At 49.7% G+C, this 12,534-nt stretch overlaps 1 protein-coding gene across 9 annotated transcripts in view; it reads left to right on the top strand.

Annotated features, from left to right (window-relative positions):
• The window catches only part of RIPOR2 (RHO family interacting cell polarization regulator 2), a 218,353-nt gene that overhangs the window by 180,588 nt on the left and 25,231 nt on the right, over positions 1 to 12,534 (top strand). For 5 of the 9 annotated variants that reach the window (XM_051855014.2, XM_008262486.4, XM_008262488.4 and 2 more), the window contains exons 12-16: positions 1,484 to 1,613; positions 2,007 to 2,156; positions 6,493 to 7,152; positions 8,978 to 9,159; positions 11,352 to 11,520. In XM_051855014.2, the coding sequence (XP_051710974.2) occupies positions 1,484 to 1,613; positions 2,007 to 2,156; positions 6,493 to 7,152; positions 8,978 to 9,159; positions 11,352 to 11,520 (1,291 nt within the window). Of the gene's footprint in view, positions 1 to 1,483; positions 1,614 to 2,006; positions 2,157 to 6,492; positions 7,153 to 8,658; positions 8,790 to 8,977; positions 9,160 to 11,351; positions 11,521 to 12,534 lie in introns of those variants that run through there. The other 4 variants (XM_070074337.1, XM_017344960.3, XM_070074338.1 and 1 more) reach the window with 2 other exon arrangements.

The following is a 12,534-nucleotide window of genomic DNA, read 5'->3' as shown; positions in this document are numbered from 1 at the left end:
GAGAGACAGACACACACACACACACACACACACGCACAGAGAGAGGGAGAGAGGGGGGGGGGGTCTTCCATCTGTTGGCTTACTCCCCAGATGGCTGCAACATCCAGGTCTGGGTCAGGCCAAAGCCAGGAGCCAGGAGCTTCATCTGGGTCTCCCATGTGGGTGGCAGAGGCCTAAATACTTGGGCCATCTTCTACTGCCTCTCCCAGGCCATTAGGAAAGAGCTGGATTGGAAGTGGAGCAGCTGGGACACGAGCCAGTGCCCACACAGGTTGCTGGCATTGCAGGCTACGCCACAATGCCGACCCCTGCTTAGCACTCCTTAGCTCATGTACTTCATGCTGTGCTGGGGAACTGTGGCTCTCCTTAGTTCCTCCATGTGCTAGTTATTGAAATAGAATATTCCCAAAGCTCAGGAGATGTCCGTCAAAGGTTTCCCAGAGTCACCCCCTGAGAAAGGAAAGTCTTGAGTTATGAACTCGGGTAGTTCACCGTGTTTGGAGTTCTGTCCCTGGTGTGTTGCTGTCTTAATCCATTTTCAGTTTATAGCAAAATACCTGAGCCCAAGTAGTATACAAAGAACAGAGGCTGATGGGCTCACACTCCTGGAAGCTGGAAGTCCCAATGACATCCAAGCTCCGGTGAAGGCCCCATGGGAGATGGCAGAGGAAGGATCCGCGGAGCCCAAGCAGAGTGAGAGACTGGCTGGGACCAAAGGCAGTCTCAGGAGTGCGGCCTTCCCAGCACACTGTCCCAGGGGCCTGCGGACCACCCACCAGACCCACCTCCTGACAATTCTACCACCCCCCAATAGCACCAGCCTGGGGATGCTCAAACCAACATCCAGACCATAGCACCCATTAATCAAGACGGAGCTCTGATCCCAACTCTCAACACCACTGCCCTAGGGGCCAAGTTTCCAACCCATGAAATTCGGAGAATATGTTGAAACCAAGTCAGTGCGACGTGGTGATGGGAACGTTCGGGGTCTCCTTTACAAATTAGACACGTCCGTGTAGAAGCAGCGGAGCGCCAGCCACCTGGCCATTGAATGGTGTCCGCACTCTGCCCAGCCTTTCCCTCCTAGCCTGGAGACAGGAGACCGCTCCTCTTGTTGGATGAGCAGTAGCAGCTTCCCTGTGAACAGACCTCTGGTTCCTTCCCAAGCACTCAGGGCCCTCCGACACCTGGGATGAATGGGATCCTGTAGTTGAGTGTTTTCTTTGGAACCCAACAGTAATCTGCTGTCCTTTTACATTATTGCAAAATCTGCCCTACAAAGTTCAACGGATTTTTTTTTTTTCTGCAGACTTCCCCCCATCTTACATTGGAGCAAGCAGGCATATGTTTATGTTCATCCGCCCCACTCAGTTGCCCCTGGTTTGCATTTCTGTCTGTGTAATGAGATGCTTGCCTGGCCTGCAGGCCAGTAGTTAGAGGGGATCTGAGCAGATGTGCACACGTGAAACCCATTGTCTTGCAGTCCCTTTGATGTGGATGACACGGCACCATCGTCCGGTGCAGGGAACAAGGCGGCGGCCCTACAGCGGAGGATGTCCATGTACAGCCAGGGCACCCCCGAGACGCCCACCTTCAAGGATCACTCCTTCTTCGTAAGTTCAGTGTGACTTAACCTGAGCTAATGCTTGCGACCCAAGATTGGCAATGCGTAACAGATAGCGTTAGCGGTCGCCACTAATGCCTAGCCGTAGGATCCTCAAAGCTCGCCGTAATCTGTAATGCCCGCGGGAGGCCCCTCCGAGATGCCTTTGGCCCTGTGTGTCGGCTGGCAGAGCTCCTCTGTCTTCTCCCCTCACCCCTGCTTTGCCTGTGGCTTGGATGATCCCGGGTAGACGCTTCTGGGCGTTCCCCAAGATGAGTCTTTTAAAGCAGTGACTACGGTACTGGCCTCCTTGTGGGCATCAGAAACACTTGCTACGAAGCTAACGCGAACACGGTAACCTGGTTCTCTCCGCTAACTCCCTGTCTTGCTTTGGTTTCTGAAGAGGTGGCTGCTCCCTGGCCCAGACAAGCCCCGCCGGCTGTCTGTCTTGAGCACTTTGCAGGACGCTTTGCTTGCCAAGCTGCGCCGCAGCCGCTCCTTCAGCGACCTGCCCTCCCTCAGGCTCAGTCCCACGGCCGTGCTAGAGTTTTCTGTGAGTGGTGCCTGCGGCGGGGAGAGGGGGGTGATGTGCTTGACTTTGGGGCCGGTGCATGTCTGCCCAGCATGTCTCCTGTTTTGCCTTGCTGGATCTCGCTCGCTGGACAGTGGTGACAGCTGTCTTGCGCTGGGTGGGACACGTGGCCATGCGTGTGACATGGCTGTCCTCCTCTCCTCGTGGGCCCTCTGTTTGTGCCGTGGTTTTTCTCCATCGTGGCCGAGATCTGGGGTGACAGCGATTTTCGTTTTTGAAAATGACTGTTGCACTTTGGGTCAAAGACGATCTTATTTCAGAAAAGATAAAGGAGTTTATCACTGATATCAGCCCTTGGAAAACTGGTATGCAAGGAACTCAAAGGGATTAGCCCAATTTTACCACGAACCCTTTCTCTGTAAAGAGGTTCTTGGTCTGAGTTTGTTGTGTTGCGTATTAATCCTGTAACACCTCAGTAAAGAAACCTACAAGGTGTCACCACTACACACACGCCTACATGTAGACATTTAATAAACTGTTCATCACAGACTTATAAAAGTAATCTTTGGATGTCCAAGTGGGAAAGGATTGAAATTATAAGGATACTTCAGAAAGTTCATAGAAAATCAATATTACAAAAACATGGGCTTGGATTTAAAAATTTTTTACACCAAAATTTATCCCTTTTTTTAGTCAATTATTTCCTTTTTAAAAATTATTTATGTAGGCCGGCGCTGCGGCTCAATAGGCTAATCCTCTGCTTGCGGCGCCGGCACACAGGGTTCTGGTCCCAGTCAGGGCGCCGGATTCTGTCCTGGTTGCCCCTCTTCCAGGCCAGCTCTCTGCTGTGGCCTGGGAGTGCGGTGGAGGATAGCCCAAGTGCTTGGGCCCTGCACCCACATGGGAGACCAGGAGAAGCACCTGGCTCCTGGCTTTGGATCAGCGTGATGCGCTGGCCACGGCGGCCATTGGAGGGTGAACCAACGGCAAAAGGAAGACCTTTCTCTCTGTCTCTCTCTTACTGTCTACTCTGCCTGTCAAAAAATAAAATTTTAAAAAAAATTTATTTTGAAAGCCAGAGTTCCAGAAAAAGACCGAGAGAAAGAGGGATTTTCCATCCACTCGGTCACTCCCCAGTTACCCACAACTGCCAACGCTGGGCTAGGCTGAGACCAGGAGCCAGGAGCTTCTGGGTCTCCCATCTGGGTGCAGGGGCCCAGATACTTGGATCATCCTCTGCTGCTTTCCCAGGCCATTAGCAGGGAGCTGGATCAGAAGTGGAGCAGCCGGGACTGGAACTGGGATCCATTTGGGATACTGGCACCACAGGGGATGGCTTTACCCACTGTGCTACAATGCTGGCCCCTTCAATTTATTTTCAATTTTTTTTTTTTTGCAAGGAAAAGAGACAGAGATCATTCATCTGTTAGTTCATTCCCCAGATGCTCACAACAGCCAGGGCTGGATCAGGCTGAAACCCGGAGCCAGGAACTCAGTCTGAGTCTCATACATGGGTGGCAGGGACTCATGGGACCCAAGCCCTTGAGCCATCTCTTGCTGTCTCCTAGGATGTGCACTAGCAGAAAGCTGGAATGAGAAGTAGAGCCGGCACTTGAACCCAGGAGCTTCAACAGAGGATGGGGGCGCCCCAAGTATTGTCCCAAGCTGTAACATCATACATACCCACCCTTAAATTTATCTTTTAATTTAGTTTCTCCACAAATTTTGAAAGTACCCCCATAATTGCATCTTATTTATTGAATCACAAAATGTAGGTGATAAAGACCAGGCATTTCAAAAGAAAATGGGAAGAATATGTAGGGGGAAGTACCCATGAAAACATGCCCCCAAAACAGTAGAACTGACAAAGCTGTGGATGTAGCTATCAATATATGTGTATTTTCATGCTTATAAATGTGGTTTGGAAGCTCATGGTAGAGAATCGGTAGAGGTTTGATTGCATAATTTAAAGAAGAGCGTGGCTAGAAAAAGCCTGGTGGCTTCCTATGCCTGTGGATAACGCAGAGATCCTCAGAGAGGCCATTCTCATTGGCCACAGCCCACCCCTCTCGGTCCTCTCCTCCCTCTCCGTCTTCTTGTGAGCTGCCACGCCCTGCAATGCGCCACAGCCTTTTAGGACCTCATGTTTTTTGCTCCGTCTGGGAGGTACTTCCTCCACATCTCTTCTGCTGCCCTCTGCCTCACCATCCTCCAAGGCTGCGCTTTCTCAGGCAGCACAGGGTGTCACGCCCCAGTGACAGCACACAGCTCCGTGCTGTGATGCACCTGCTGACCCACTGCTCCTGTGGAAGACTAAGTCCCTTTCAACACAGCATCTCCACTTTCTATAAATCAGCAGTTCCCTCTGAGTGGGTGCAAATTGGGTTTGAAAATGTGGGACTCCAGAGAGGTATTTGGGGAGGGCTTTGGACATGGACCAAGGATCTTGGGCACTGAGTCCCCCAGCCAGTGCTACTCCGAGGTGTGCACCCGGAAGAGCAAGCAAGGCTGGGTGGGTGGCAGCAGGGAGAGGAGGACCAAAAAGTAAGGGAACCCCACGAGGAAATCTAGCAGGTGGGGCTCCAGCCCTTGCCAAATTCCCCCTTTTATCTTTCCTGGAGACACAAGGTATTTGGGGAGGGGGCAGAGAGGGGAGGAAGGACCCTGGAAGAAACAGGCTGGAGGGGAAGTGGAGGTGCATCCTCAGGCTCCCAGCGGCACGGACAGGAGTCACTGACGTGGGGAACAGCCTCCATGGTAGGCAGGAAGGGCTGAGCCTACAGAGTTCAGGGGCGTGGCCCAGCAACTAAGCATTGTATCCATCCTGCAGCTAAAGCAAATCACCTTCCGAGCAGACCAGAATGGATGGGCTGGGTCAGACTGACCATGCGGGGATCTAGCGGCCTCAGCTCCAGCGGCCCTGGGACCGGGACACCAGCAGAGGAGGACAGAGGGTCTCTTGGTCTTTCTGTCACCCCCATTTCACTTGCTGCAGCCTTTTTGCTTGCTGGGCTTACACACTAGCACACTTGGGAGACTTTGTGATTTCGTGTGTTATTAAAAGATTTGCTAGCTTGATTCTTACCATTTACACTTGGCCCTCAGTATCCACGGGGAAATTTGTTCCAGGACCCCCGACAGACACCAAATCTATGGATGCTGTATTTACTATGCAAATACAGTGGGGCAAGATATGGGCGTATCACCCACGTGCAGCCTCCTGTTTGTTGCTTGCACAAATGTGCTAGGTTTTTCTTGAATAGCTGTGATTTTAATTTTGGACATATTTATGGGGTATAGTGTGATAATCCAATTCATGTATTCAGTGTTTCTCCCATCTCCAGATGATTATCCTACTCAGTGCAATGGATCAGCTATGTAAATAGCTGCTGTACCATATTATGTAGGGAATGATGACAAGAAGAATGTGTATGTTCAGTACGGATACTACAACCTTTTAAATTATTTTCAATTTGCCGCTGATTGAATCCACGGACATGGAACCTGCCAATGTGTGAGGCTGACTAGACTTTAAAAATCTAATCTGGAAGCCAAGAAAACAGAACCGTTTTGAAAGGGTTCATTTCAAATAGCTAGAAGACCTTGCACAAAACAACATTCCGCAGCCGGACACCGACCGCAGGGCACAGGAGGCTGCGTAGACGTTGTAACGCCCACATAAACGTGTGGTCTTGGTTCCTGGGGTATTCCCGGCCTGCCTCTTCAGAGCTGGGTGTGATGACACGGCCCAGGTGTCATCTGGCCACCCCGAGAGCCCTGAGGTCGCCCCCTGGAGGGCAGGTGTTCAGCTCAGTAATCTTCTATTGCCAAAGAAGTTCTATTGCAGGCATGGTTGCTAAGTTAACAAAACATTTTCAAGAGCTCAGCATTTGTGGGGAGAGAGTTTCAAGCGATAAACTTTGAGAAATTAAGTAAAACACAATATCATGTCTTTGGAGCAAAATCGCATGAATGAACAGGCTTCTAAGACAGAAGCCTCACTCCCCCAAGTAAAAAAAACACTCCCACTCGGTCGTGGGTTATAACCATGGCTGCCAATACTGTAGGATCCAAGGATTTAGGAAACAGGCACCAGTCCCTCCCTCCCATAATCTGTTGTTCTGAAAATGTGAAACCTAAGAATAGTGTCGTGACCTTTCATCCAGTGATTAATGGCTGCTTGCTTTTTGCCAGATGCATGTGCACACACACACACCGACAAATAAAATGTTCATGGGAAAGGCTCTGGGTTTTGATTTTGGTTTTCTCTGAATTGCTTTCTGCTTTGTCTGGAAATCAGCTATAGCAGCTGCAGCCTTTGCATTCAAAGTAATCCTGAGGTGCCTCTTGTCCACAGTCGAATCTGCCCGATGACATCTTCGAAGATGGGAAGGCAGCCGAAGAGAAAATGCCGCTGTCTCTCAGCTTCAGTGACCTCCCCAGCGGGGACTGCTCCCTCACCCCCGGCCCAGCAGGCTCTCCCCCGAGCCCGGGCCGGGCGAATCCCGAAATCACCATCACCCCTGCAGAGCTGACCCCGAGCGAGGACCCGGATGGCAGCGGCTCAGCCTCTGCCAGGAACTCCATGGGAGAAGGCTGCGGTCCCAGGCCCCGACCGAGGGGAGACACGAAGGTGTCCGAGCCGCCTGAGGCTGCCGGGCAGCTGGCAGGGGCTGCGCCCGAGCCCCTGTTCCTGCAGGATGCTGTCGCCCAGGCACTTCTGCGAGAGTCCGAGGAGGCCTCTGAGCTCAAGCCCGTGGAACTGGACGCCTTTGAAGGGAACATCACGAAGCAGCTGGTGAGGAGGCTCACCTCGGCGGAGGTGCCCCTGGCCGCCGAGAGGCCGCCTTGCGAAGGCTCTGTCGGGGGCGACTCGGAGGGCTCCAGGTCCTTTCTGGATGGAAGTCTAGAGGATGCCTTCCATGGGCTTTTCCTGGCCCTGGAACCACACAAAGAACAGTACAAAGAATTTCAGGATCTGAACCAAGAAGTCATGCATTTGGATGATATTCTCAAAGTAAGTACCTCTTCAGAGAACGTGGGCTAGGTCCAAGGCCAGCGGATCTTTCTGGAAAAATCCCAGCCAATCACGGGATCAGCAGAGTCATTGCACTAGTGTTGATTTTTAACATCCCTGGGAATATTCATTTTTCACTTTCCTGATAGCAAGGGAATCCACTTAAATTGATTAGGGGTTAAATTATGTACTAATTATTTAAAAAAATGCCTACACTTCTGCAGGCCTGGATTTAATCATTGTAATCCCACATGGGAAATGCTGGTACAGAAGTTCCCAGACAGGGTCCCTTTTGGGGTGTGTCAGGACTCCCTGGTGGGCGACAGAGCCAGCCCGCCCCGGTGTGAAGGCCACGAGCATCCTTACCCGCTCAGCCCTGCCCACTAGAGGGCTCCCTTCTCCTGGACGTGGCCCACATCAGGGAGGCGGAGTCTCAGATTAATCACCAGCAGACAAGCATCTTTCACCCTCGAGGGCCTGGGACACCCCGAACTCCACCAGAGCCGTCTTCCCCAATCCACCGGAGGAGTGGGAGGGGCCGTTGGGGGTGGGGGCAGGCGGTCCTAATGAGCTCATTATTGCTACCTCAGAATGTGCGTCTCCACCCAGCATACAGATTAAATGTTTTTAAAAACACCAGAAGACAGAGCTTTCGTTTTTGTCTCAAATCTCACTGCCACCTCTTAGATTCTTCGTTTTGCCACTGTTGAGTCGCACGGTCATATAGAAGTGAGCCTAGATCCTTTTCCTTGGGAAAAGCAATTCTTCAGGGTCCCGTTCTAGAAAATAGCCATGAGCTTTTGTGCCCTCCTGAGTGTCAGAGGCAGATCCCCACAAAGCCCGTCCTGCCTCGTGCTAAGAAATCAGCAAGGAACGCACCTAACTGTGCAGAGGACATTTAGTGCACGCAGGGCTTCAGCCCATCCCAGTGCCACCTTGAATTTTCAGAAAAAGTTCCATCCCTCTCCTGCCCCTAGCAACAGGCAGTATCCTGCTGGCGATGCTTCTGCTTAAGTGCAGCAAGACACAATTCTGCAGGCCACAGAACGGTCTTGTTCCCCTAATTCCAGGGCCTGGTAAGGGCGGTGGGGAGGTTTGATCCTTTCAAAGCAGAGCTACAGAGGAAGCAAGGCTACTTCTCATCAGCCCCTGCCGATTGTGTTCTCAATACTCCAGGGGAAGACGATAGGCTGTGGGTGGAACCTTAGGTGGTGGAACTTCTTCCCACGGGAGCTTGGGCTTGGTGAAGACAAGCAGTGCCCCGAGTCTGGGATTGGTTTTGCTCATTCTGGAGAGCAGATTCCTTAGAGAGCTCGCTCCTGTCCGTCTTGGGACACTGAAGACCTAGCCACTTGGAATGAGAGGTGGGTTGGTGGTCAGCACTGGCCCAAGGACTCTTCGAACTTGTCTACTGGTTGTTTTTTATTTGGGGATGAACATTAGGGGGCAGGAATCTAGCAGTTCTGTTACCTTATTTTTTAAAACATTTTATTTTAAAAATTTCAGATCCAAGTAGATGTGCCCATTTCCCAGCATCCCCAGTGATCAACTTGAGAACAATCTTGTTTCGTCTGTTCTACTAGTTGTCTTCCCCCTGGATTATTTTGGAATAAATCCCAGATATTGTGCCAATTTAATCTACGGTTGTACTCTTCTTTTTTGAACATAAAGATTTTAAATGCATTTTTAAATTCCCAATGAAAAATAAAGGCTTGGAGAAAAAAAAAAGAAAAAAACCAAGAAAGTGTGGCATCTCTCTCTGACTGCCCTGGGTGCTGTCTGTCGGGTATGATGATGTTCTCCTTGGTGCCTTGTGCCTCTGCAGTGCAAGCCCGCAGGAAGCCACAGCAGGTCTTCCAGTTTCAGCCTCACAGTTGAAAGTGCTTTGGAGAGCTTTGATTTCCTGAACACCTCTGATTTTGATGAGGAGGAGGATGGTGATGAGGTTTGTAACATTGGAGGAGGTGCAGACTCAGTATTTTCTGATACTGAGACTGAGAAAAATAGGTAAGTCGGAAGTCAGTGTCTGCTTGTACCGCTTCCCCCCAATGCTGGCTCATTGTGGTTGCAGACAGAGGGGACCTGGTGCACATCTCCGGAAAGAGAAAAATGCCCTACAGGGGTGACCAGTTGGCTCACTTTTTATTGCCAAGTACAACTTGGCAATACTTCCCTCTTTGGGATTGCTAAAGAGAAACCACTTTTCTTACAAACACAGGGGAACATTTTGTGCTTGTACACACGTACATCTTGCAGGGGTCAGTGTCTAAAGCTTGACCCTAAATAATTCATTCTGAATTAACTAGGCTTACTACACTTCTGGAGAACTCTCACAGCACGGTAGATTTGGACCTGGTTCTCCCTGGTTTTTGTCTTATTTCTCGTGCTTTCGTTTGGCTGGGCTTGCTTTCCCTACACCGTTGTCTGTCTGTGTCTGTTCTTGAGTCAAGAGGATGGAAGGGAAATATTACCACCTTCTGCTTTAGGCTTCTTGCATAGCCAAAGGACATTTTTAGAGCCAGAGCCTGGTTTTGTAACTTCCAGTGAAGCAAAAGAAGCATGGGACATACTCACCTCCAGCAATTGCAGCAAAAGAACAGACCGATACTTTCCCAAAAGAGGTTGATGGGTTTCCCACCCATCTGTGCCTTCGACACACCATGACATAAACAGACTTCAGAGTTACATTCAGGGTTTCTTTTTCCAAATATAACCAGGAAGAACATGTGAGAATTTGCATTTGTCCTGTGCACTAATATGATAAATGTATGAAGTGTCATGTTTAAGTGATGCTTCTGCATTCTACTTTGAGGTTTTTCTAGCTTAGCTGAACCTGTGAGGTGCTTCTTAACAAAGTTTTTTATATATATATTTGTTAGCTTACACTTCCATAATACTTCAAGGTCAGACATCCATCTAAATTTTTTCTTCCTGTTATAAGAAGCATTTAAACAATGAGACCAATGTAGCTGTTATACATTTTACAGAGTTCTGATGTAAAGTGTGTCTAATTCAACCACTCTTCCTGCATGAGGGATTTTAACAAAGTTCATGGAAAACCAGAACCGAAAAATGAGTCCATTTGGGGGCAAAATAATTGAAACCTATGCATACAAGAGTTCTTCAAAAAGTTCGAGGAACATGGATGTTACGAAAAAAAAATTATGCACGAGTTATCTTTTAATTCTGTTTTCCCATGATCATTTTGAAGTACTCCCTGCATGTCATCAAAGGCATTAGGAAAAAGTGTGTGTGTGTGTGTGCACGCGTGCATGCGTGTGTTTATGTGTGTAATGTATCAGCTGCTACATGTTGACCACCAAGGTACATTGACCCCATGGAGCCAACCATGAATCGGAGCGAGGCATCCACAGCCTCTGAGCTTCAGTGCCTGATCTTGTTAAATTAGGGACAGTGGGGAGCAGAAGGCTAGCAAGCAAAGGTGCCAGGCCACTCTCATTAACATCCCTGCTGGGCACTCCTTCCATGTGTGGGGTGAGATGCTGTTCCCTCCCTCCCTAGCACACAGATTCAGGTTCAGAATCAAAGTAGATGGTAAATGAATGCAGTGGATCCCTTATATAGGTAAGTGCCCATCATGCTATGTCTTTGGGGAGCTCAACGGTGGGATTTAAACAACACACGAGAGGCAGAACTGGGCAGTGCTCTAAATACTCGACACCACTTCCAGCTTCTGTCTGGAGCAGAACACCTTGGCAACTTTCCTTTTTCCCTTTTTCTTCAAGTAGCAATTGATCTGAGACCAGGAAAAAGCCTTGACAGATTGTTTCTTAATGGCATTGCTCGTGGGAAACCGCAAATAGAGGACAGCCGAGTCCCAGAAAAATCTGGCAACCGACCCTGTCCGGGGAGCAGGAAGGTGCAGCAAGCAGAGAACGAGGGCGCTTTTTGAAGGCTTCTTGATGAACTTCATAAATGGTTCCTTACGCTTGAGAAGCAAAGGGAGACCTCTGAAAGCAATTTGTTTGTGTGGCCTTTGAACACTAAGCAAATTAGTGGCCAGGTTGAATTCAATCCTTTTTTTTTTTTTTTTTTAACTATCTCTATTTTTTAAGATAGGTAAGGGAGAGACTATATTCAGCAGGTGCTATCGGGGTCTGGACAGGACACATCCTGAGTTAACCTGTGGTTTGTACGAAGAAATAGCTAACGTCTTGGCCGTCTTCCTGTCTTACCAGTTACAGGTCAGTTCATCCAGAAGCTCGTGGGCACCTTAGCGAAGCGCTGACCGAAGACACCGGAGTTGGGACGAGTGTGGCAGGAAGCCCTCTCCCCCTGACCACGGGGAATGAAAGCCTGGACATCACCATCGTCAGACACCTGCAGTACTGCACCCAGCTCGTGCAGGTGGGACTGGCTGATTTTGACCAGCAAAGGGGGCTTCCATTTGTTAGCTTTGCCAAGGAAATGAGGAGGAGTAAGAGAACAGTTTTGCTTTTTATTATTTTGTTTTTATTTATTCGAGTGAGCAAGAGAGAAAGAGCTCCCCTCTTCCTATTCACTCCCCAAATGCCACAACCACCCAGTCACGACTGGGAGCTGGCAATCCAGGTCTCCCACATGGATGGAAGGAACCCAGTTAGTCGCCACTGTCCCCCAGGTCTTCATTGGTAGACAGCGCGAGTCAGAAGCCAGAGCTGGAAATTAAACCCAGTCGCTCCCGTGTAGGATGTGGGTGTCGTAACTAGTCTCTCTCTCTCTCTTTTTTTTTTTTTTTAAAGAAAAGATTTATTTATTTATTTGAAAGAGTTACAGAGAGGCAGAGGCAGAGAAAGAGAGAGGTCTTCCATCTACTGGTTCACTCCCCAGATGGCCGCAGTGGCCAGAGCTGCGCCAATCCGAAGCCCAGAGCCAGGAGCTTCCTCCAGATCTCCCACATGGCTGCAGGGGCCCAAGGCCTTGGGCCATCTTCTACTGCTTTCCCAGGCCATAGCAGAGAGCTGGATCAGAATTGGAGTAGCTGGGACTCGAACTGGCGCCCACATGCTCTGCCCCTACCAAGCATCTCCCTGGAAGTCCTCCTTGCCTGGTGCTTTGTCTTCTCCCTATGCTTCCTGCAGATGAGATGTGGGACAATGAGCTTCACCGCCGCATACACAGATCTTCGAGGTCTCAGGCAGTTGAGGTGCTGGGAGAACCCAGCTGGCAGCTGTAGTTCTTGCCACGTGGCTGGTCAGCACCCCACTTGAACTCTCCTGTTGTCTGTTGAGATTATAACCATGATGCTTACAACCAGTCTGGCAAAAGGTTGCAATTCTTTCTGATGAAAGTGGACAAGATTTTTGTCTGCCTCCAGTTAGTCTGTCTTTACTGATCATTTGAAGTGAGACGGTTGTCACAGCTCACTGTGCTAAGCAAAAC

Source organism: Oryctolagus cuniculus, chromosome 5 (assembly GCF_964237555.1).
Source record: "Oryctolagus cuniculus chromosome 5, mOryCun1.1, whole genome shotgun sequence".
Lineage (NCBI taxonomy): Eukaryota > Metazoa > Chordata > Mammalia > Lagomorpha > Leporidae > Oryctolagus > Oryctolagus cuniculus.
The sequence above is the reverse complement of the archived record's forward strand: the minus strand, read 5'-3'. Positions and strand labels throughout refer to the sequence as shown.